This window comes from Dryobates pubescens, chromosome Z, assembly GCF_014839835.1.
Source record: "Dryobates pubescens isolate bDryPub1 chromosome Z, bDryPub1.pri, whole genome shotgun sequence".
Lineage (NCBI taxonomy): Eukaryota > Metazoa > Chordata > Aves > Piciformes > Picidae > Dryobates > Dryobates pubescens.
The window spans coordinates 24,239,086-24,261,925 of NC_071657.1; the positions used below are offsets into that span (position 1 = coordinate 24,239,086).

At 41.0% G+C, this 22,840-nt stretch overlaps 1 protein-coding gene across 2 annotated transcripts in view; it reads left to right on the forward strand.

Annotated features, from left to right (window-relative positions):
* Window positions 1-21,726, forward strand: part of TLE4 (TLE family member 4, transcriptional corepressor) — a 121,457-nt gene extending 99,731 nt beyond the window's left edge. For both annotated transcript variants that reach the window (XM_054179085.1, XM_054179086.1), the window contains exons 9-20: window positions 7,055-7,174; window positions 7,722-7,775; window positions 8,348-8,500; window positions 9,682-9,814; window positions 10,086-10,279; window positions 11,160-11,236; window positions 14,762-15,011; window positions 16,049-16,296; window positions 17,136-17,283; window positions 17,828-17,978; window positions 18,303-18,379; window positions 20,011-21,726. In XM_054179085.1, coding sequence (XP_054035060.1) covers window positions 7,055-7,174; window positions 7,722-7,775; window positions 8,348-8,500; window positions 9,682-9,814; window positions 10,086-10,279; window positions 11,160-11,236; window positions 14,762-15,011; window positions 16,049-16,296; window positions 17,136-17,283; window positions 17,828-17,978; window positions 18,303-18,379; window positions 20,011-20,118 — 1,713 coding nt within the window. In that variant the 3' untranslated portion in view covers window positions 20,119-21,726. The remainder of the gene's footprint in view (window positions 1-7,054; window positions 7,175-7,721; window positions 7,776-8,347; window positions 8,501-9,681; window positions 9,815-10,085; window positions 10,280-11,159; window positions 11,237-14,761; window positions 15,012-16,048; window positions 16,297-17,135; window positions 17,284-17,827; window positions 17,979-18,302; window positions 18,380-20,010) is intronic.
* Window positions 21,727-22,840: the final 1,114 nt, after the last annotated feature.

A 22,840-nucleotide genomic window follows, 5' to 3' on the forward strand; every position in this document is an offset into this window, starting at 1 on the left:
CCAGAGTGTTGCTGTCCAAGCCATGAGCTGACAGCTTGGCCAGGAGTTTGCTGGGGGGAATGTTGTCAAAGGCCTTGCTGAAGTCCAGGTAGACTACATCCACAGCCTTCTCCCCATCCACCAGGCGGGTCTCGTTTAATTATGTGAACAAGCTCCATGTTGGTTAGTAGAAAAATGCTGCTTTCTAGTAGATTATTTTATAACAAAAACCCCAGTGGTGTGAAAAGACTTTATTTCTCTATAAATTGTAAGAGTTATTAAAATGAGGACCCTGTCCTGTTAAGCTGTAGCCTACCAAGTGATAGTGCTGAATTACTTAATTTCTTTAAGTTATCCTATTCCAATTTCTTAAAGGTAGCTGTTAGGAGAGCACTGATCTTTTAGTCAAAGAACAGAGCAGAGTCCTAACAGCTGAACAGTGTGCTTCAATGGAGGTTTTCTTGCACAATATGCAAATACAAGGAACTCTTTTGGAGCATATAGACCTGCACACTTGGGAGCCAAGATACAGGTGAGTATAGGATCATATGTAGGAATCTGATGTTAGTGGAAAACATCAGGACAGTTACATCCCAGAATTTCTCACTGACGATACATCAGTAAAAGTGTTTACAGGCTGGAAAAGCTATTGCAAACAGTAGTGAGAACTCAGTGTGGGTAACAAATGTTGTACTTCACACACTGAACATAGTAGGGTTTAGGTCCATAGAACAATCTGGACCATAGCTCATTGCCTAGGTATATTGTGACATACCTTTGTAACTGAGCATAAGTTTTAGATCTGTCAGCACCAGTGTCAGAAATCTCAGGAAGTCAGTGATCACAGATTCATAGAATCATTTATGTCGGAAAAGGCCTTTAAGATCATTGAGCCCTACTTGTTATGTTACATGGTGTGGTGGTTTGAGCCTTAGCCGGGATTTAAGAGCTCAAATGGGGTCAAGGCTGAGAATCCCTCCCCTGTTCCCCCCTCTTCTTTCCCAATAGAGAGGAAAAGAAAGTGGATGAGCAAATCCACCAAGAAATAATTTGGAGTCATCTTGGAAGTAGAGAGGTAAAGAATTTTCTTTAAATTATATATATATATATATATATATATATATATATAAAAATATATAAACAATAACAGCAAGGGTTCACAAGGGTAAGGAACAAGGATGGATGGAGCAAAGTACATATACAAAACCCCAGTCCTTTGGAGTCCTTTGAAGAAGCCTGGATGTAACAGGGAGAAGGATCAGGTCTGACCACATGGCAGAGAAGCAGGGAGTCAGCAGCAGTCCTTGTCCAGGCAGGGGCCAAGAGCTAATGACTTCAGCGTCCTCCTTTGTATAGGCTTGCTGGGCAGGGAGGGGGAGTGGAACAGACTCAGTTTCCCAGGGGGAAACCCCGCTCCTGGGAGGGCAATGCCCACACAAGCCCTACCCGACCGCCCCCACAGCCCTGCTTTCAGGATGGGTGTAACCCATTACAATCCCCTGGGGGGAAAACCCCCTGCAGAGAGGGCAATGCTCTCACAAGCCCTCCCCTGCCCAGCTTTCAGGATGGGTGTAACCCATCACACATGGGAAAAGAGGCTAGTAGTATAGGGATTTTGACTGACAGGCTCCATGCAAGCTAAGGAATAGAACACTTAAAGTGAGTATATTTGTGCTGTAGTAATTGACTCTTGAGGCAGAATAGTGTTAATCGTAGAATACTGGACAAATTTCAGTTTGAAAAGGTAGATTCTGCCTGCTGTTATCTCTGGTTTTCTGCTTATGTCAGGTGAGATGCCACAGGTCTGATCTATCTTTTAAGCAATAAAATCACTAAGCAGTGTGCATTGCCCCAGTGTAGTGCTCATCCTTTATGTGCTAGTGAAAGTTAGCTACTCTATCATTCTAGTAGGGAGCTTTAATTTATTACTTTATTGAGCAGTGAAACCAGAGATTAAAATGGCATCTATGGCACATATCTGACTAGGTTGTGAAAAATGAAACAGTTTCAAAGTTAAAAAAATAAATATTTCTGTTTAAATAAGTGCAGTAGTTTAATTCTTTAGACACCACTCTGTAGTTTACTGGTGGTTGTTTTTCTTTGTTTTCAAGTAAATTGCTTTCTGTGGGGTGAAGTTTTGCCTCAATTTTTTCTTTTGCCTCAATTTTTTCTAGCAGGACAGAATGTCTTCCAGACAGCTGGCCTGCAGAGCTGGCAGAAGGAGTCAGGGAGCTGCATAGTTTTCCTCTGTTCCAGAATGGGGTAGTTGGTGATCTGCTTAGCCACTTGGATCCCCACAAGTCCATGGGACCAGATGGGATCCATCCTAGGGTGCTGAGAGAGCTGGCAGATGTGCTAGCCAAGCTGCTCGCCATCATTTTTCATCAGTCCTGGCTCACTGGAGACATCCCAAAGGACTGGAAGCTGGCCAACCACAAGAAGGGCCGGTTGGATGAGCCAGGGAATTATAGGCCTGTCAGCCTGACCTCAGTGCCAGGCAGGATTATGGAACAGGTCATCTTGAGTGCAGTCACACAGCACTTCCAGGATGGCTGACGGATCAGGCCCAGCCAGCATGGATTTAGGAAGGGCAGGTCCTGCCTGACCAACCTGATCTCCTTCTATGATCAGGTGACCCGCCTGGTGGATGTGGGGCAGGCTGTGGATGTAGTCTACCTGGACCTCAGCAAGGCCTTTGACACCATCCCCCACGGCAGACTCCTGGCCAAGCTGTCAGCCCATGGCTTGGATGGAAGCACACTGCATTGGGCTAGGAACTGGCTGAAGTGCCGAGCCCAGAGAGTGGTGGTGAATGGTGCCATGTCCAGCTGGCAGCCAGTCACTGGTGGTGTGCCCCGAGGATCAGTGCTGGGCCCCATGCTCTTTAACATCTTTATTGATGATCTGGATGAGGGCATTGAGTCCATCATCAGTAAATTTGCTGATGACACCAAGCTGGGGGCAGGAGTTGATCTGCTGGAGGGTAGAGAGGCTCTGCAGAGGGACCTCAACAGGCTGGGCAGATGGGCAGAGTCCAACGGCATGAGATTTCACACATCCAAGTGCCGGGTTCTGCACATTGGCCACAACAACCCCATGCAGTGCTACAGGCTGGGGTCAGAGTGGCTGGAGAGCAGCCAGGTGGAGAGGGACCTGGGGGTGCTGGTTGATGGTAAGCTGAACATGAGCCTGCAGTGTGCCCAGGCAGCCAAGAGGGCCAATGGCATCCTGGCGCGCATCAGGAACAGTGTGGCCAGCAGGAGCAAGGAGGTCATTGGGCCCCTGTACACTGCACTGGTTAGGCCACACCTCGAGTCCTGTGCCCAGTTCTGGGCTCCTCAGTTTAGGAAGGATGTTGACTTGCTGGAATGAGTCCAGAGAAGGGCAACAAGGCTGGTGAGGGGTTTGGAACACAAGCCCTATGAGGAGAGACTGAGGGAGCTGGGGTTGCTTAGCCTGGAGAGTAGGAGACTCAGGGGTGACTTTATTGCTCTCTACAACTACCTGAAGGGGGGTTGTAGTCAGGCAGAGGTTAGTCTCTTCTCCCAGGCAGCCAGTACCAGAGCAAGAGGACACAGTCTCAGGCTGCGCCAGGGGAGGTTTAGGCTGGAGGTTAGGAGGAAGTTCTACCCAGAGAGAGTGATTGCCCATTGGAATGGGCTGCCCGAGGAGGTGGTGGGGCCGCTGTTGCTGGGGGTGTTCAGGGCGAGGCTTGACAGGATGCTTGGTTGTATGGTTTAGTTGATTAGGTGGTGTTGGATGATAAGTTGGACATGATGATCTTGAAGGTCTCTTCCAACCTGGTTTATTCTATTCTATTCTAAGTTGAAAAATAATTAATTCAATTCACATTACAAGCTATTGCCTTCCAAATTGTAAATGAATACAAATGCAGTAGGAGCATAGTATCAAAAATCCTTTGAAAAGGACTATGCTATATTGCTGCAGTAAGCAAACACATTTTTCAAGCCATCAGTTCATTTAATGGTGCATTTCTACTTGGCTTTTATTTTAAGGGCTGCTGTGCCTACTGCCACTACTGTCTCTGACATGTGTTGTCTACTCATAGCAAGATATAAAATGGTTAGTTTGTGCCATTTACTATACTGTAATAGGTGGCTAATGATCTGCTTTGAAACAAAATCAGTGAACATATTTTAAGATGTATTAATTCAGCATGGGAAAATACTGTCTACCCATTTTGTACTATCAAGGAGAGAGGGAGAAGAAGGCAGGCGGGTTGGTGGAAAAGGCACAGGCTTTGTTCAGCACTAGCTGCATTTTAAAATTCTCATTTACACTCAGTGAGCTTAGAGAGTAATTGACAATTACCAGTCAAAAATATTTTTTGTGAATTCCACCAGTCATTAATCTAAACTGCTGTTTCCAAGAACTAGAGACTTTTGGAGAAATGGAAAACCAGAGTGTCCCAGCAGGGAGAAATGTTCTCTCATATGATTTGGGCAACAACCCCAGTTTAACTTCTGTGATTAAGTATTCTTAATCCTTACCAGAAGTTTGTAGTGTAATAAGTTAAGGAAAATATCATTTCAGTAATACCAATGGAACAGAACTCGTGTAATGTAAATGCAAATTTTTTGGTTTGCATTTGTGGTAGTAACTATAAAGTAGACCTAGGGAGGCATGCATTGAAAACCTCAAAATCAAACTGCTGTATTGTGCAGTTCTGTGAGGAACAGCTGTCCATAGGGCATGGAGGAAGAACCCCAAAATACGTGTTTCTGGATGAATGGGATGATCTAGAAAACCCATCAGTAAGGACTTCTTTAGTTGTTCTTCCTCTCAAATCCTTATATAAAGTGGACAGAGAGATGGAAACAGTCATCAGAGATTAAACTTAGAATTACTTTCATCATAGAATCAACCAGGTTGGAAGAGACCTCCAAGATCATCCAGTCCAACCTATCACCCAGCCCTGTCCAATCACCTAGACCATGGCACTAAGTGCCTTATCCAGTCTTTTCTTGAAGATCAAGGTGAGGAGAGAGTCCTTCACAGAGAGAGTTGTTAGCCATTGGAATGGGCTGCCCAGGGAGGTGGTGGAGTCACTGTCCCTGGAGGTGTTCAAGAGGGGATTGGTTGTGGCACTTGGTGCCATGGTCTAGTAGTCATGAGGTTTTGGTTGACAGGTTGGACTCGATGATCCTTGAGGTCTCTTCCAACCTTGTTGATTCTATGATTCTATGATCTCTAGAGATGGTGACTCCACCACCTCCCTGGGCAGCCCACTCCAATGGCAAATTACTCTCTCTGTGAAGAACTTCCTAATATCCAGCCTGAACCTCCCTGCCACAACTTGAGACTGTGTCCCCTCATTCTGTTGTTGGCTGCCTTGGAGAACAGACCAACCCCCACCTGGCTGCAACCTCCCTTCAGTCAGTTGTAGACAGCAATGAGGTCTCCCCTGAGCCTTCTCTTCCCCAGGTTAAATAACCCCAGCTCCCTCAGCCTCTCCTCATAGGGCTTGTGTTCCAGGCCCCTCACCAGCTTTGTTGCCCTTCTCTGGACACATTCCAATACCTCAACACCTTTCTTGAATTGAAGGGCCCAGAACTGGACATAGTACTCAAGGTGTGACCTCACCAGTACTGAGTACAGGGGAAGAATAACCTCCCTTGTCCTGCTGGCCGCACTATTCCTGATACAGGCCAGGATGCCATTGACTCTCCTGACCACCTGGGCACACTGCTGACTCATGTTTCGCCTACTGTCTACCAGTACCCCCAGGTTCCTTTGTGCCTGGCTGCTCTCCAACCACTCTGCTCCCAGCCTACAGTGCTGTTTGGGGTTGTTGTGGCCAAAGTGTACAGCCCTGCACTTAGCCTTCTTAAATCTCATCCCACTGGCCTTTGCCCACCCATCCAGCCTGTCAAGGTCACTCTGCAGGGCCCTCCTAATGACGCCTGCTCCTGACTTGGTGTCATCTGCAAACTTACTAATGATGGACTCAATCCCCTCATCCAGATCATCAGTAAAGATAGGGGCCCAATAAAGGATGGGACCCAGCTCTGATCCCTGGGGGGGACACCACTAGTGACTGGCTGCCAACTGGTTGTGGCACCATCCACCACCACTCTCTGGGCCCGGTCCTCCAGCCAGTTCTTCATTCCTGTCATCTCAAGTTCTGCAAAATATTTGAACACGTCCCTTACTTACCTCCATTCAGCCATAAACTTCAGTATGAGGTGAAGTTAGTACATCCTAAATTCTTTCTTGAATGAGATCCAAAAGCTGCTGCTGGTGCTAAAAGCAGTCCCAGAGAATTTTTTTTTTTTTTTTAAACAAGGTACAGGCTCCACCAAGCTTTGGAAATATGTTAGGGCTTGATAAATATTCCCTGCCTGTTTAAAGGAGTAGAGCAGAATTGCTGAATGATAGTGCATAAACTACATATTATCTTCTGTTCTCTCTAGTTTTTTACAGGTGCTCTTTAATAATCATTACTAAGTGAGGTCTGCAGAAAAGAAAGGACTGTCTGAGCCACTGTGTTGTGTGTGTGCCTACCACAGGCACAGCCTGTGATCGGGAAGGTGCCAAAATAAATTGAGTTTGGGTGGTTTAGCCTGTTCTTTTGTGCTTGGAGGCAGTTCAGAAGCTTACTTGTTTTCTTTGTTAGAAATCTTCATTCAGACATCTGCTGAAGTATGACTTACCTTGAGACATTTTGTTCCTGGTGATTTACACAGGCAAATGCACACACATGCACACCCACCCCTTTCTTCTTCAAGCATTGATTTAACCCTGTGTACTTGCAGATGAAACAAGCCAAAATCAGGTCAATGAACAGAATTCATAAAATGGTCCAAAGTAGCTCTACATTTATCCCTTTGACATTGCAGATAACAACTACAATCTGTTGTCAGTTAATGATCTTTATCTGTCTCTTACAATGCATTATATATATATATAAGACAATTGCTGATTAAAATCTGTGATGTGAAAACAGCTCCAAATCATATTCTCAGGTTAACTGGTATTGAGGGATAGCAACAAATAAACCACTGTTTTCAATGAGTGTGTGATGATACTTCCTTTATCTCTTTTCTGACTGCAGAGCTCTTCTGTATCTCCCTCAGCCAGTTTCAGAACAGCAGAAAAGCACAGAAATTCAACAGATTATTCTTCAGATAGTAAAAAACAGAAAACAGAAGAGAAGGAAATAGCAGCTCGTTATGTGAGTAGATAGATGTAAATGGTATATGTTATGCATTGTCAAACTTAAGTGTTCCTCTGTAATTTCACCTGATTCCTGTCACAAAATTGATTGTAAAATCAAGGGTCACATTTTAAACAGGTTCTTACTACCTGCCTCTAACATCTTTGATGGGTAGAAGGTTTCTGTCTGTAGGATTTTTAACTATGTAAATACAGAGGACCTGGACGGAGTGTGACAAGATGACTGATCATTCGTTAGGCTGGGACTTAGTGGATCTGGACTTCTCAGTGTTGTGCAGCTTTGGATGAGGGTTTTCATCCTGTGTTCACGTTAACCAGTGTGAGAATCAGTAAGAATGCTATACCTGTGGCAACCTGCTAAGCAGAAGCCCTATAAGTGACCTAAATATTGTAATTGTATGACCACATAAAACTTGGTTAATGTAAATTATGTGTTGCATAGTTGTAAGCATCCTTGGATTTCACTGGCTTATGTTTTCTTAGAGTTTAAAAAGATGTTAAGATCTGAAATAAATGTTTTAACACATAATGATTTGTCATTGTAGGACAGCGATGGTGAAAAGAGTGATGACAACTTGGTAGTTGATGTTTCCAATGAGGTATACACAATGGTGGTTTTTGCATGTTATAGTGGGGTGGTTGGGGGTATCTCTTCTGTGGCTTCTGTGCGTATTTGGTATATGAATAAAGGAGCTTGAAATGCCTGAAGGAATCCAGTGAGGTTGTCTTTCTTCAGAGTGAAAATTAGATGGGTAACACTTACTTCTGCAAAGAATGTTTTAGTTTCTTGTATGAACCAAATGTCTGCTTGAGATATTTGAATCCAGCACAGCAGATAGGTTGCATCTTGTATTGGTGTCTGTGTTTTCTTTTAAGCTGACCATAACTTCATTTGTGAATTTATCAAGTCTGCCAAGTGCCTCAAACCTTTTCAGTCAGTCACCTGACAAATGAAATTTACTTGCTCATTTCAATATCTACAGACTTTAACATTTCTTGATTTCTTGATTAACATATCTTGATTTTACAATTTTATCAGCTAAATCAATTAAGAACTGGAGGAATATGTCACTTTTTATGAAAGATTTTCATTCCAAAGTGAGAATTGCTCAATATAAGTACTATCAGCTAGTATGAAGTTTTTAAACTAACCTATGTTGCTGATATTTAGGATCCTTCCTCTCCCCGGGGGAGTCCAGCACACTCTCCACGGGAGAATGGCTTGGACAAGACTCGACTGCTGAAGAAAGATGCACCAATAAGTCCAGCATCTATTGCATCCTCCAGCAGTACTCCTTCCTCCAAATCCAAAGAACTTAGCCTTGTAAGTGCTTCAAAATGCTCCTGACTCATTATCATAGGCTGAATCACATGCTTACTGTACTTCTGTGTGGGCACAATCTGGAGTTCCATAGCTATCAGTAAAGCACTTACAAAGTATCCATTTAAAATACAATTTATCTCTTCAAGGGAATTTAATTAAATAATGAGAAAGTCCACAGGGTGTTTTGGGACAGGAAGAGGTTATTTTCACTGGTGATGTGGGTAGATGATAGATGTGCTATGCTCCTCCATTATACGGAAAACTGTTGTTCTGAGAATGAATAATATACAGGGATTCCTTGAGCTGTTTTCTTGTGCTGTGGTTTATATCAAATTCAGTTCCACGCTTGGACGTGATTTGGTTGTTAGCTTTGTTTGAATTACTGGGCCATATAAAACAACAATAATTTTCATTTTCTATCTGAAGTAATCTGTTACTTACAAGAGCCTTCCTTGACTTGCATCACAAATCATAATGCAGAAAAAAGAACTGCATGCAAAGCATGGGTGTTCTTTTTTTTCCTTTTTCTGACCACAGTTAATTCACCTTCCTAAGCTACACAGTAACTGCCCTCTCAGTTCTTCACAGGTCAGAGTATGCAAGTAATAAAATGAATAAAAAGAAGGCTTAAAATGAATGTAGTGCTGAGGAAAGGTAGTGAAATTATTGGTTCTGACCTAGGACTTAGTGGTTTGTCTGATGGACAAGCTTGTCACAGCAGGAGGTACTGCACAGTGCCTGACTTCATACCCATCACTATTTCTGTCCTCTGTTTCCAGCACAATGTTCAGGCATGAGTTGTTGGTCAGTTATGGACTTTTTTATTGGTCTTCTGGTTCACCTGGCAGTAGTCTCCCACAGAATTTCATAATCATAATGGGATCAGGTCCACCATGAGCAGAATGAGTCGGCAATGGTTTTTAGTCATTTACCTCATTCTGAATTGTACAGATACCCCTGACAAGGAAAGCACTAGGAGGGTGTAATTAATTCAGAAAGCCATTCTGTCTTTTTCACAATCTCTGCAGCTTCTCTTCATTACCTGTAACTACTGAAATCCAAAACCTAAAGCTAAATATCACTAGACATAAACACTCTGGTTATAATCCGTTCTCTTTCTAGCCACTAGCTAAAAAAGTAAGATGACTAACAAGCTGTCTTTTTAACCTTTTGGTTATTAGAATGAGAAATCTACCACTCCTGTGTCTAAATCAAATACCCCAACTCCACGGACTGATGCCCCAACTCCAGGCAGCAACTCCACTCCCGGACTGAGGCCAGTGCCTGGCAAAGCACCAGGTGTGGACCCACTAGGTTAGTGTCCTTATATTTCAGTGTTGCAGAACAGTGTCCATATGTCCCCAGCCAGGTCCCCTTTAAATCTACAGTGTCAAGGCAGTATATCACAGCTGCCTAAACTGGTTATTAAACGGGTTCTTTAGCACCTCAATACATTTTATATATATATATATATATATATATATATATATATATATATATGTATCTGTATAGCTAAACTCATATTTCACCTAAATGGATCTGGGCTGGCTGTGTGACTTCTGTCTTTTTTTTCTCCACTCAATAGCTTCAGGTTTAAGGACACCTATGGCAGTGCCATGTCCTTATCCTACTCCATTTGGGATTGTGCCACATGCTGGTATGAATGGGGAGCTGACCAGCCCTGGAGCTGCCTATGCTGGTTTACACAATATTTCTCCTCAAATGAGTGCAGCAGCTGCAGCAGCAGCGGCAGCAGCAGCTTATGGGAGATCTCCAGTGGTAAGTACTTGCTGTTAGCGCATTCTGCTAGCATTGCTGCTAGCTAGTTGATGGTAGACTGAACATGAGCCTGCAGTGCGCCGAGGCAGCCAGGAGGGCCAGTGGCATCCTGGCCTGCATCAGGAACAGTGTGGCCAGCAGGAGCAGGGAGGTCATTCTGCCCCTGTACACTGCACTGGTTAGGCCGCACCTTGAGTACTGTGTCCAGTTCTGGGCCCCTCAGTTTAGGAAGGATGTTGACTTGCTGGAGCGTGTCCAGAAAAGGGCAACAAGGTTGGTGAGGGGCTTGGAGCACAAGCCCTTTGAGGAGAGATTGAGGGAGCTGGGGTTGCTTAGTCTGGAGAAGAGGAGACTCAGGGATGACGTTATTGCTCTCTACAACTACCTGAAGGGGGGTTGTAGACAGACGGATGTTGGTCTCTTCTCCCAGGCAACCAGTACCAGAACAAGAGGACACAGTCTCAGGCTGCATCAGGGGAGGTTTAGGCTGGAGGTTAGGAGGAAGTTTTACACAGAGAGAGTGATTGCCCATTGGAATGGGCTGCCTGAGGAGGTGGTGGGGTCGCCATTGCTGGGGGTGTTCAGGGCGAGGCTTGACAGGATGCTTGGTTGTATGGTTTAGTTGATTAGGTGGTGTCGGATGATAGGTTAGACATGATGATCTCGAAGGTCTCTTCCAACCTGGTTAATTCTATTCTATTCTATTCTATTCTATTCAGTGTTGAGTGCAGTTACTAATGTGTAAAACCTGCAGGATTAAATCTAGTTCAGTGTCATTGTAATTTTGGTAGAATGCTATGGAGAACATGAATTAAATAGTCTTCTTTTACCTAACTCCCTATTTCATGCACCTTTTTGTTTTGTTTGTGGAAAACTATAGGTTGGTTTTGATCCACATCATCACATGCGAGTCCCAGGCATCCCTCCTAATCTCACAGGTATCCCAGGAGGAAAACCGTAAGTATCAAACATTCAACCCTAAAAGTCAATCATCTGTCTAAGCTGTGTTTCCTTGCCAATTCAAATTCCCCTTAGCTACTGAAAAATACTGTGTGAAGAGAAGTAAATATACCTATTTGGCAAGGGGAGGAGAAACACTGTTCAATCTTGAAGTTGCAATTGTAAATTTGTGTTGAAGACTAAGAGCAGCCAAAAAATACTGGGTAACATAGAGTAAAGGAGACAGAAATATATGGACAAAGGAGCTGAATGTTGAGGTGTTACATGCTGAATCTGACTGCTTCGTATTACATGGAAATGCAAACTGGAACAGAATCATGGCTTTCCCTCTCTATTGTATTCAGGTTCTTGGTTTGAAAAAAAGATTTATTTGCTCACAAAAGCCTCACTATTACTTGCAAACTTATTAATTGCTATAAATAGCAGTGCGCAGAGAAAGGAATACTGAAATGTTTTGTTTGATTGAAAACACTGGAAAGAATTACTGTATCATAAAGTTCAAATTCATCCTTGATAGAACAGGCCATAGAAGGTGACTTGCTCTACCAGGCTTCACTGAGCCTCAGAGAAAGAATTACACAGATGTGAAGAACTGTCTGCTCACATTCCTCTTGAGTTAGAGAAGAGAGAAAATTAAAACAGCAATGCAAACCATATCAATCCATTTTTTTTTTATGTAAGGGTTCTCCAGTTCTACTTCTTGTGTGCCACTTGTGGAAAACTGTGGAGTTTGAAGAGCAGGGGATATTTGTGCCACTCCTCCTCTCTCATATGTATGAATGTACTTATGCGGGAATGGTTGTTGGGTAGTCACACACTTGCATGCAAGGAATTGCACACACTTACCTGCTGGTGAGCTTGTGGACATGCAGAATTAATACTATATCATGAAAAGCCATCGGTCCTGTAACTTCCATTATACATGTGTGTCAAATGATTCTTAAATCATGTCCAGCTATCTCAGAAATCACACACTATTTACCACCTCAAGTTGACTTTTCTGCTAATTGTGCCATTCTAGGCACTGCTAGGTGGCCGCATAAAGCAAATATGGAAATTTACTTTCAGCAGCTTCCAAACCAGCTGTAAAAATTCTGTGGGGCACAGATCTTCATGCTACACATATACTGGGGACTTAGAGGTGTCATACTGTTATCTGTGTTCAAGTTCATCCTTGGTGGAGTTAGTCACCTGAAGGGTAATGAGTTCTACCAGGTTTTGCTTGCTGTGGTCTGAGAAGTAGAACGCCATGGGTGCAGAGATATCCCTGCTCACTTCTCAAGTCAAACCAGTTCAGTTCTGGTCCCTCTCCAGGGCTTTTAAATGGTGTTGACATATTAGTGGCTGTTTTAAACATTTAAACATAACTGTGATTTGTCTGCCCTAGGGCCTGAAGCCTTTGAAATCTGTAGTTACTTTAGCATAATTGTGTTGATTTTTCTTCATCTTAAGTGCAGTACTTTTCACAGGTGTCATTCAGGTGTGTTGCTTTCTCATTTACTCTTCCTTTTTCCTTACAGCAGAAGTTGTGTAGAGTCTCCACACTGTTTAGTGTCTGTTGAATTGGAGTGTGCAGCATGTGGCATATCAGGGAACTGGCCTCTCATAATTTTCTATTCACTTTGGAGCTGTATCAAAATACTGACTGTAAAATATATAAATAGAAAAGGTAGCTGATGCGAAATAAAGATGAAAGTGCTACTAGGTGTATGCAGTGCCAGATATTTGTAAGATATTTCTGCAGTTTTAGTTCTCAGAGTGAAATAAACACACAACCCTCAGCCACACAAAACTAAATCAAGCAACAAAGCAAGAGTTTAATCACATGTGCTAGTATGGAGTAATGAGTAGAGTGAGAATAACATAGCCACAGATCACTCCATTTCTAAGCTTTATTTTTAAAATTTTTTAATACAGTCCCTCTGTACTTCGTAAGCTTGCCAAACCCACTTTGATAATCAAAGTATTGTACACTCAGTGCTAAATATGGCTCTGTAGCGAGTGACTGCATATAGAAATCAAAAGAGATGATAATGAAATTCCACTTCTTTTGTTAAACATTTCAGGTGACCATCAGCTGTCTTTTTCAGTACCTTATTGCAGCAAACAGGAGTTATAGTGATAATGAGGAAGATACATCAGATTTCTGTGGTGATAATTGGACCCAAACTCTAATCATCTAGGCAGTTTGTTGCTTGTGACAAACACAGAAATCTGTCCTGTACTTCCTGAGTGTCTTTAATGGCAGAAGGTGGAGAACGGTGATATGATCTGTCACTCAGATCTGCCAGAACAGAATACGGTGCACAGAATGAGAAGTGTATGTGAAGCCCTGGAAACACAGCAGAAAGATTAAAATACAACTGCATATTGTCCCACTGAAAATTTTTATTCTGATGCTAATGCACTATGAATCTTAAATAACAAATTCAGTAGCTGAATTCAGGAGACTGCCTTCATTGGTGACTTTGAAGCAACAATTAAGGAAGGGATCTTCCTAAGTACTCTCATAAAATGTGCTTTTTTGTGAGCTTTTCCAAAATTGTGACAATAGATTTTTCATCAGTATAATGATGATTTTTTTAGGTCTAAGAAAATTAAAGTCTTCCTTTAAGTATACCTTGGTATGTGTATGTGAACCCTCTTATATAAAAGTTTGTGCTGCTGTAAATAGATGTTATGTGTCAAGTAGCATCTCAGAACAAGACAATTTCACAACCTAAGTGTTCTTCCTGGAAAATATTTTGAAGCTATTGATAGGTTATTCACAAGTAGCGTAACTGACAAGCACACAGCATGTTCCTTCTCAGTAAGAGTCCTGATTTTTTTGGCAAGAGAAATTGGGATTTGTAGTTGTTGTATCAGACCCACTTAAAAGAAATGAAGGGGGAAAAAAAAAGGGCAAGTGCAAAAGAAGGCAACAAAATTCCAGTGTATTTTTGCTGATGTGTCATTTTGCATGTCATCAGCCAGGCCTCGAGGACTTAACTTTTTGGTAGTGGAGGTTTCACTGCACACTTGTGTACAGTACTGGGCATTTTTGCTTGAGGGATGTGGGCCCACAGTATATTCAGGGCAGCTTGGTAGCAGTCCAGCTGTACTTTGCACATTTGGGAGCAACCAAACATGTCCTCTGGCACTCATCTACCCTCTGCACTCAGTCGCAGCCAGACAACTATTTTTGTGTTCAGGGGGCCCTGACCTGACCTTCCTTATCCTGCATGTGTCGGTCTCCCCATGCCCCAAACTTAGGAGCAGTGTCATGTGTCCTCACTCATGCCAGAAATCATCATTGCATGAACTGTGAAAGCTCATTTGATTGGTAGATGGTCCTTGACTTTGCTTTGAGTGCCATGCTATAGATAAATTATTTCTTCTTCACACAATTAGAAAGATTGTGAAAGGAGCTGAGGGCACAATCTTAAGTTCCTGAAGTGGAAACAAACCTTTAATTATGTTTTCTTAAATAAGCTTGAAGAAAAACTTCTTAAATCACCCTCTGTCTGTTTTTCCTTCCCTCAGAGCATACTCATTTCATGTAAGTGCAGATGGTCAGATGCAGCCTGTTCCTTTCCCTCCTGATGCCCTCATCGGTCCAGGAATCCCTCGCCATGCCCGTCAGATCAACACTCTGAATCATGGGGAAGTTGTATGTGCAGTTACCATCAGCAACCCCACGAGACATGTGTACACAGGTGGGAAGGGGTGTGTCAAAGTTTGGGATATCAGCCACCCTGGCAACAAGAGCCCTGTCTCTCAGCTGGACTGCCTGGTAAGTGAACAGCTGCGTATGATGGTGGAAGAAGATAACAGTTTCTGTTAACATTGAAATGATACCATTAAGGTACAAAACCCAGTACTGGTATCAAAGTTTCGTTAGTAAATTTTCTGTTTCTTATAGAAGTGAGTTTGAAGTATTTTCTTTGTTGTACTTTTGATTTTTTTCCACTGAATGAATCAAAGCATCTTTAATGTCCTGAAATTGTATTGATAGGGGGAAAGATCAAAGAAAGCACAGCAAATATTGTTTATAAACTTTGACATTTGTTGGCTTGGTATCCTATCATGTAGAAAATTGCTGTCTTGCAGCTGTGATCTCCAAGAATATTTGAAGATTGTGTCACATACTTTGTGTCTGTATACGTTTGAATGCATTGTGCTGTCTTAATGTGACAATTAGAAGTATCCCTGTGTGTTATTCACAAGTTATTTGAATGTGCTAATACAAAAAAATCATTGTTAGCAGGTTTTCTTATGTCATTTACCAGTTCTTGGTAAGATGTTGCTTCTTGTTACGGAGACAGTAAAGGTAGAACTGTGCAGCACATGTAGAGAGGTAATGAATTGCTACACAAGTTGCTACACAAATGCGCAAAATTGCCCAAATATTTTCCTCTGACATCTCCTAGATGGTGGCAGCAAGTCTCACTGGAACAGAGGTGGGGGGAGTGTGCAGGGAATTTCGTACTCCCCCATGCCGAGAGGTTAATGTGCTGAAACAGGGTATGAAAATGTAACTTTCTACGCAAGCTGTAAAGTGCAGCTATCTGGAATTGTTCAGGGCTAGGTTCAGGTCTTCACATTTTGGTGCTAATTAAGATTAAATATATCTCACTGCTGAATTTTGTAGATCAATTTAAGTACTTCCCTAATGTCTTGTAATTTTCTGGCATTAATACATTTTATCATTGTCATAAATGGCTCATTAAAACCAGGAGGGAATACAATACTTTTATGGATTTCTGCTCTCATGTTAATGCTGTTTTCCTTTCCTCATGAGTAATCCCTTGATGGCTTCTGTCTCCACAGAACAGAGATAACTACATCCGTTCCTGCAGATTGCTCCCCGATGGTCGCACCCTGATTGTTGGTGGTGAAGCCAGCACGTTATCCATTTGGGACTTAGCAGCTCCAACTCCTCGCATCAAAGCAGAGCTGACATCTTCTGCTCCAGCTTGCTATGCCCTAGCTATCAGCCCTGATTCCAAGGTCTGCTTCTCTTGCTGTAGTGATGGGAACATTGCGGTGTGGGATCTGCATAACCAGACTTTAGTAAGGTAGGTCAGCAGAACTGGATCATCAGGCTGTGAAGCATTAATTAGAGTATTACATTCTCTTTCACATATGTACACTATTTTCTCCATGGTGTCTGCATAGCTGTTTCCAGTATTTCATTGCTATGGCAATACCTTGAGCAACATCTGTATAATTGCTTATTTTAAGAGTTTCATAATTCCAGGCCTGTTGAGCAGTCATTAACTATAATTTCCTAAGATTAGTTGATGTTGACACTGCTGTAGGTTCTTTGAACACGTGGTTTTCTTTGTTTCTGTGCAATACACTCTGCTCATACTCAATCTCTTTATTTAGTGCTCCAGCAATTATGTCTTGGGTGAAGATGTGTGTAAATTACTATATTGCAGACTTAGTTTCTTAGGAGCAGGAGTTGCTGCTCAAGACTAGTGTACCATAAGCCGGGAGCCCGTATTGCATATAAAGGCAGCCTTTACTCCCTTATATTGCCATTTAGACTGATGTTTTTTTCCTAGCTTTGTTGGTCACCTGCAGATTCATCTTAAACTAGATGAATTTTGAAATCCATGCTGTATTCTTTTTTGGGAAGTTTGGGAATTTTTGGTTGAATAATGGGTATCACACAGCAGCAAAGATCTGCAGAGTATCTGACTCATAAAGTGCTTTTTCGAATCAAATTAGTGCTCAACTGGACTAGATGATCTCAAGGTCCCTTCCAGCCCCTGACATTCTGTGATTCTATGATTACTGCCGTCTTTGATGGCTGCATGTCAGGGGCTGAAAGAAAAAGGATGTATTTTGTGTATATGCTCTGAAACAACTCCGGTGTGGGAATGTGCATACTTTCCTTCAATCTTTTCAGGCAATTTCAAGGCCACACAGATGGAGCAAGCTGTATTGACATTTCTAATGATGGCACTAAACTATGGACAGGAGGCTTGGACAATACAGTCAGATCCTGGGATCTCAGAGAAGGAAGACAACTACAACAACATGACTTCACTTCACAGGTTCAATGTCAGGCCTTTGCAACATTGAGAAAAATGGTTTTCTGAACCAAGCATTTTTGTGTTTTGTTTATTTTTGTAAAGGAGAAAAAAAGGCTCAATAAAAACTCTTAAAAGATTTTTTTTTCTCTTAGCCTCTTTTTTTTTTTTATGTAACAGTTAAACATTTTTCTGGATTATGACTGCTTGGCAGATTAGTAGCTCTTCCATGAGAGTAGTGAAGAATCCTCTTTATAAAGTATTTGCCAGATTAAAGTGTTCTGTGTGCAATCTGTTACCATTTCTGTAGGCTCTTGTTCAAAAATATTTTGTGACAATATTTTAAAATGTTGTCAGATAAGCTGGGACATTACTTGCATAGCTTGATTCAGTATGCTTTACTGTTACGGTTGTAACTGAGCTTTGTTTACATGAACTAATTTATCTTGATTACTATATTGGATTATCATGTTTTTAAAACTCTAGCAGACCAAAATGTGTTTTTGCATAGTGTTAACAGAGTACTGGGAGTTGGTTTTGATTCAAGTATGTGCTGTGCTTATTCTAGATCTTCTCACTGGGCTATTGTCCAACTGGTGAGTGGCTGGCAGTAGGAATGGAGAACAGTAATGTAGAGGTGCTGCATGTTACTAAGCCAGACAAGTATCAGCTGCATCTTCATGAGAGCTGTGTGTTGTCACTCAAATTTGCACACTGTGGTAAGCAGATCTTTCAATGGCAGTGTTTTCCCTCATGAGAAATTTGTTCTAACACTACTTTTAAATGAAAGTAGGGGTGTTATTAAAAATTAGACATTAAATTTAAGTATTAAAATTATTTTTTTAATTCTATGACTACTTTTTTATGTGAAGTAATTATGTTGTGGTCAAACATGTATGTTGTACAAACAGGAAAATTTGACTGTTCTTTGGATATGTTTTCAATTAATGTGTGAATGCATTGTTTTTTATAATGAATCTGTTTATTGGGGTGCGTTGCTTAAAAACAAAATGGAATGATAACATTTAAACAATCTGTTGCAGGCAAATGGTTTGTAAGCACTGGAAAAGATAATCTTCTTAATGCCTGGAGAACACCTTATGGAGCCAGTATATTCCAGGTAATAATCTCCTACAAGCTGTTTTCCACATATATTGCAATGCAGTACAGCTGCACATCTCAGGGTCTGTCATTAGCTTAAGGAGTTTTTAAATATAAATTCTTGGCTAATTACTTTATTCCTATAAGACTTTTTCTGTAATTAAAAGGACATAAGCTTTTGTCCTTTCTGACATTTGAGTACTTTAGCTCATAGAATAAGCTAGCCCTTTAATCTGAAATTGTTTTTAATACCCATCTTTTTCACCTTCTTGTATGTATTGCGATAATGTAGTACCCAAATCATGTTGTTAGAAGAGCATTCACTGAAAGCGTAAAATGTAGCAAATACAGAGAAACTGATATTGAACATGTGTTTTTCTTGGATGAGATGTGTAAGTCAGTGAATTGGGAAGGCAGACTCTTGAGCGGAAGAATGTGCCTTATGGAGGAGACCTGTGGAATACAACTAGAAATTGTAACCCTTCATAGTTTTTAATCCTGTTGTGTTCAATTATAATGGCATGCCATTAAAGAAAAAGTGGGATTTTTGTCATGTCCTTCCTTTGCCTAAAAGTACCTCTAGGCTGGGAATGTTTTGACATTACAAACTAGTGTTTCAGTTTCAATGGTCAGGTCTCACCTATAATGTTACCTGACATGTCTCTGCCTTTGGGACATCTCAATTTGCCTTAATGTGAGAAAGTGAACTTCTGAGAAAACTTAATACAAGGCTATTCAGCTTTGGAACCACCTCTCAAGAAAGCCCAAATCAGTCTAAGAAGAACCCATCTCCCTTAGAAGTGATATTAACACCCTAGTGGAGCTTTCTTAGTAAGAGGTAGAAAGAAACTCCCTGTGCAGTGCAGGAATGGTTTCTTGGCAAAAACTTAGCATGACTGGGAAGTGGTCAGCTCTTGCAGTGACAATCAGAAAAGGGACATTTTGTGATAAAAACACATTAAAATGACAAGTGAAGGGTGACAGCATATACACACCATCTCAGGAAAGACAGAAAAAATGGAAGAGACAGCTACTGCATCCTGGCGCATCCTGTCTCCCATTTACCTGCTGTACACTGCTGCACATCCTATTCTGCCACAGTATCTTTTCATATTTTGCACCTCCCTGACAATGTAAATTCTTTTGTGTAAGGCTTCTGTCTTCTACATTAGGGAAATGGTGAGAGGAGACAGAGACTTCTGCAGAGTCTGTTTCATACCTGTGGGTAGGTAGGGCTTTGTTGTGCTTCTCCATGAAGATTCCTGGGTTACAACAAAAAAGTGAGGGAGGAGGAAGAAAGATGACTTTTCATTCATTTTTATGCAAAAGCTAACATATATTAATAAATGTTCATTGCATGTAAATTGTATAGAAAGGACTGCTTCTTTTTGGTTTATTAATAGCTTATCTCAAGGTCCATAGTGTTTAGTTCCCTTTCCACTGTTTGTTTTTGTTGCCATAGAACTTTAGACAGAAAAAGTTTGGAGTCAAAAAACCCAAACAAAACACTCATAGTCTATTCCCTCTCTATAAACACTTCCAATTGATCCACAAACCCTTCTAGATTGAAGAAATGAAAAGATACAATTTTATTTGTTTTGTTTTGTTTTGTTTTGTTTTTTGTTTGTTTTGTCTCTTTCTTTCTCATAGTCCAAAGAATCCTCATCTGTGCTTAGCTGTGATATCTCTGTGGATGACAAATACATTGTCACTGGCTCTGGGGACAAGAAAGCTACAGTCTATGAAGTTATTTATTAGAGACAAATCTGAATGCAGACAGAACTCCTTCTCCTGGCACTTTGTATATTCCTTGTCTTTCTAAACTAAGAACAGTTGTGAAATTTATTTTTACCCTCTTAACTTGCTATTGATTTGTGAATGCTCATTAAAAATGTGATACCAAATTGTCAGATATTTATTGGAAAAAGATAGAATAAGGATACTTAACAGTGAATTTGACTCTTTAATTATGTATTATAGCTGTAATGTATTTATTTTCTTTAAAGAAGGCTTTCTAACAATGAACTGACTAAATAAAGCTGTCTGGCCCGGCTTTAGTTTGAAAGATGCATCGTACACTTCATGTTTTTGTAGATGGATGAATTGGGGATCTTGGAGAAGGATGTTCAAGATGTAGCTGAAAGTCACACAAAATAGACCTGTAGTTTCTATTTAAAAGAATAAACTTTGTTATATTTTTTAGTCCTGTTCTTGGATGAGACCTCTTTAAGTGTTACTACAGTATAATTATTTGATGGGAAGATACTGTATCTTAACTATTTTAGACAGTCTTGGAAACTTAGAAAATAACAAACTGTAGCCAGTAATCTACATGAATGGCAAATTCAGTTCACATCTAAAATTCACTTTAAGTAAGAATGTGCTAATTTATATATTTGCAATGTTAATATAGCATCTTGTGTACAGATTTGTTCTCAATGCTTTTCTGTTGATAAACATGAAGCAGTTTGGTGTCAAGCTAGGTTTTTTAATATAAACACCTCTCTTTGTTATATTGTCAAGAGTACAATAAGTTGCCTCAAAGAATTACCTTTGTTACTTCTGGAAACTTTTGCAATGTTTCCTTGAAAATGGGGATATGTGTCTTTGGGCAATTTTTCAATTACAAGAGATTATGAAAAATATTTGATATGTTCTTTGGAAACTGCACTGAAATAAGAGTGGATGCCTACCAATATACAAACTACAAAAGCAATGACCTCGAGGTAGGATTTACAAGTTTCTCATTCCAACATAAAAAAAAGGAATGGATTCTCCTTGGGAAAAGGACTTTCTTTGTTCGCCAGCAGTTCAATCCAAGTCTTCATTGGATGTCCCTAAGATGGACACAAACTGAGCCATTGTGCCAGAGACAACATGTTATCTTTTTTTTTTTTATGTTGTTGTTGTTGCTGTTAAACTATGATCTGTGACCTTTTTTTCTTTATCTTTTTATTTTGTTTGGGTTTTTTGGTTTTTGAATGCTTTAAGAAAAATCTTTAAGTCTGTGGATCTGCTGATGTACAGTGCCTTTGCTGCTATGGATCAAAATCAAAAGACCCGTGTAGATAAATCTTATTGTATAAGTAGAAAACGACTTAATTTCATACTAGAAATGGATTGATGCTGCAAGTTACAATGGACTGTTCATTGAAGTTCCAAATGTGGTAGCAAAAAATGGTGTCTTAAGTACTTAGTGTTTGATGTCATTAACAGTTTCGTAATACTCTACATTGTAGAAAGGTTTTTATACTAAACTGTGTCATTGTACATAGTTCTAATGCATTGTATTGACCACCAGTACTTCTATAATGGTAGATTATTGTTTGTGCATTCAGACTTTTAAGCATTAAACATAAGTAACTTCTAAGGTGCATTTTTCAATATTTTTTTTTACTGTCCTTTGTTCTTTTTGTATGTGATAATTACAGTTGTATATGAAGAATGCTGTCAGGACAACAGGCATTCAGTCGCAGAGCACACCACTACCAATATTTGGTGGTTTTGTCTCTGAGAGACAGTGTAGAGTGTTGTAATGGTTTGAATCTGACCAGAATGGGTCAAACCGAACTAGCAGGTTAATGTGGCTATTTTCCCAACACAGAAGTGAGGGAAAAGTAACACACAAAAACTGTGGGATTGAGACCAAAAAAAAAAAAAAAAAAGATAAAAATAGAGTTTACTGATCAAAAATCAGATAAACATAGTACAAGGCACAATTACTTTAGCCTATTTGCAGAAAAAGCATGATGCAAAGCAGCAGCGAGCAGAAGCAAGCGAGCCAAAAAGCCCAACCCAGAAAACTACTCCCCCATCCCTCCTTGTCCCACTACCATCCCAGCAGAAAATACAACACTCAAAGGACCCGGAACCCAGAAGCAACAGCTGGAACAGAAAGCCTCCTATGTTGCAATTGAACTTCAAGCCCCATAATACTTTGCTCCTGTTAGTGCTTTCACTTTCTGAAGTAGGCATGACTGCAGCACGGTATGAATAACAACAGCAGGTTCAATTCAATCCATTACATTCTCCACCCCTTATTCTATACCATCTGTGTCATGCACAGCAGCAACATCAAGCAATAGAAGTCATACTTCAGTCGCTGTCTGTTCTCACTCAGCAAAATCTCTTTGCAGTACACAGAAGACTACTCACTGCAGATGCTCTGGAGCTCTACTCTGATCCAGTACAGTCTGGATCAGTCCATGACTGGTGTCACACCATGAAATGGTGAAATGGTGTGACTGTATTTCCACCCCTGGAGCCACTGAGTGGGGCAGTTGAGTCCAGTGACTTCTTCCACCCCTCCCAGTGAAAGCAAACTGTGGCTTCATTTTGATGCTCAACTTCCACTGCATGCTGGAGCAGAGATCCCTCTGTCGCACCAGAATTACAGACTGGTTAGACATCTTCAACCTGCCAAACTGTTAATTCCATACAGTCCAATAAACCCAGTTGTCCCTCCCCTCCATCTGGTTGG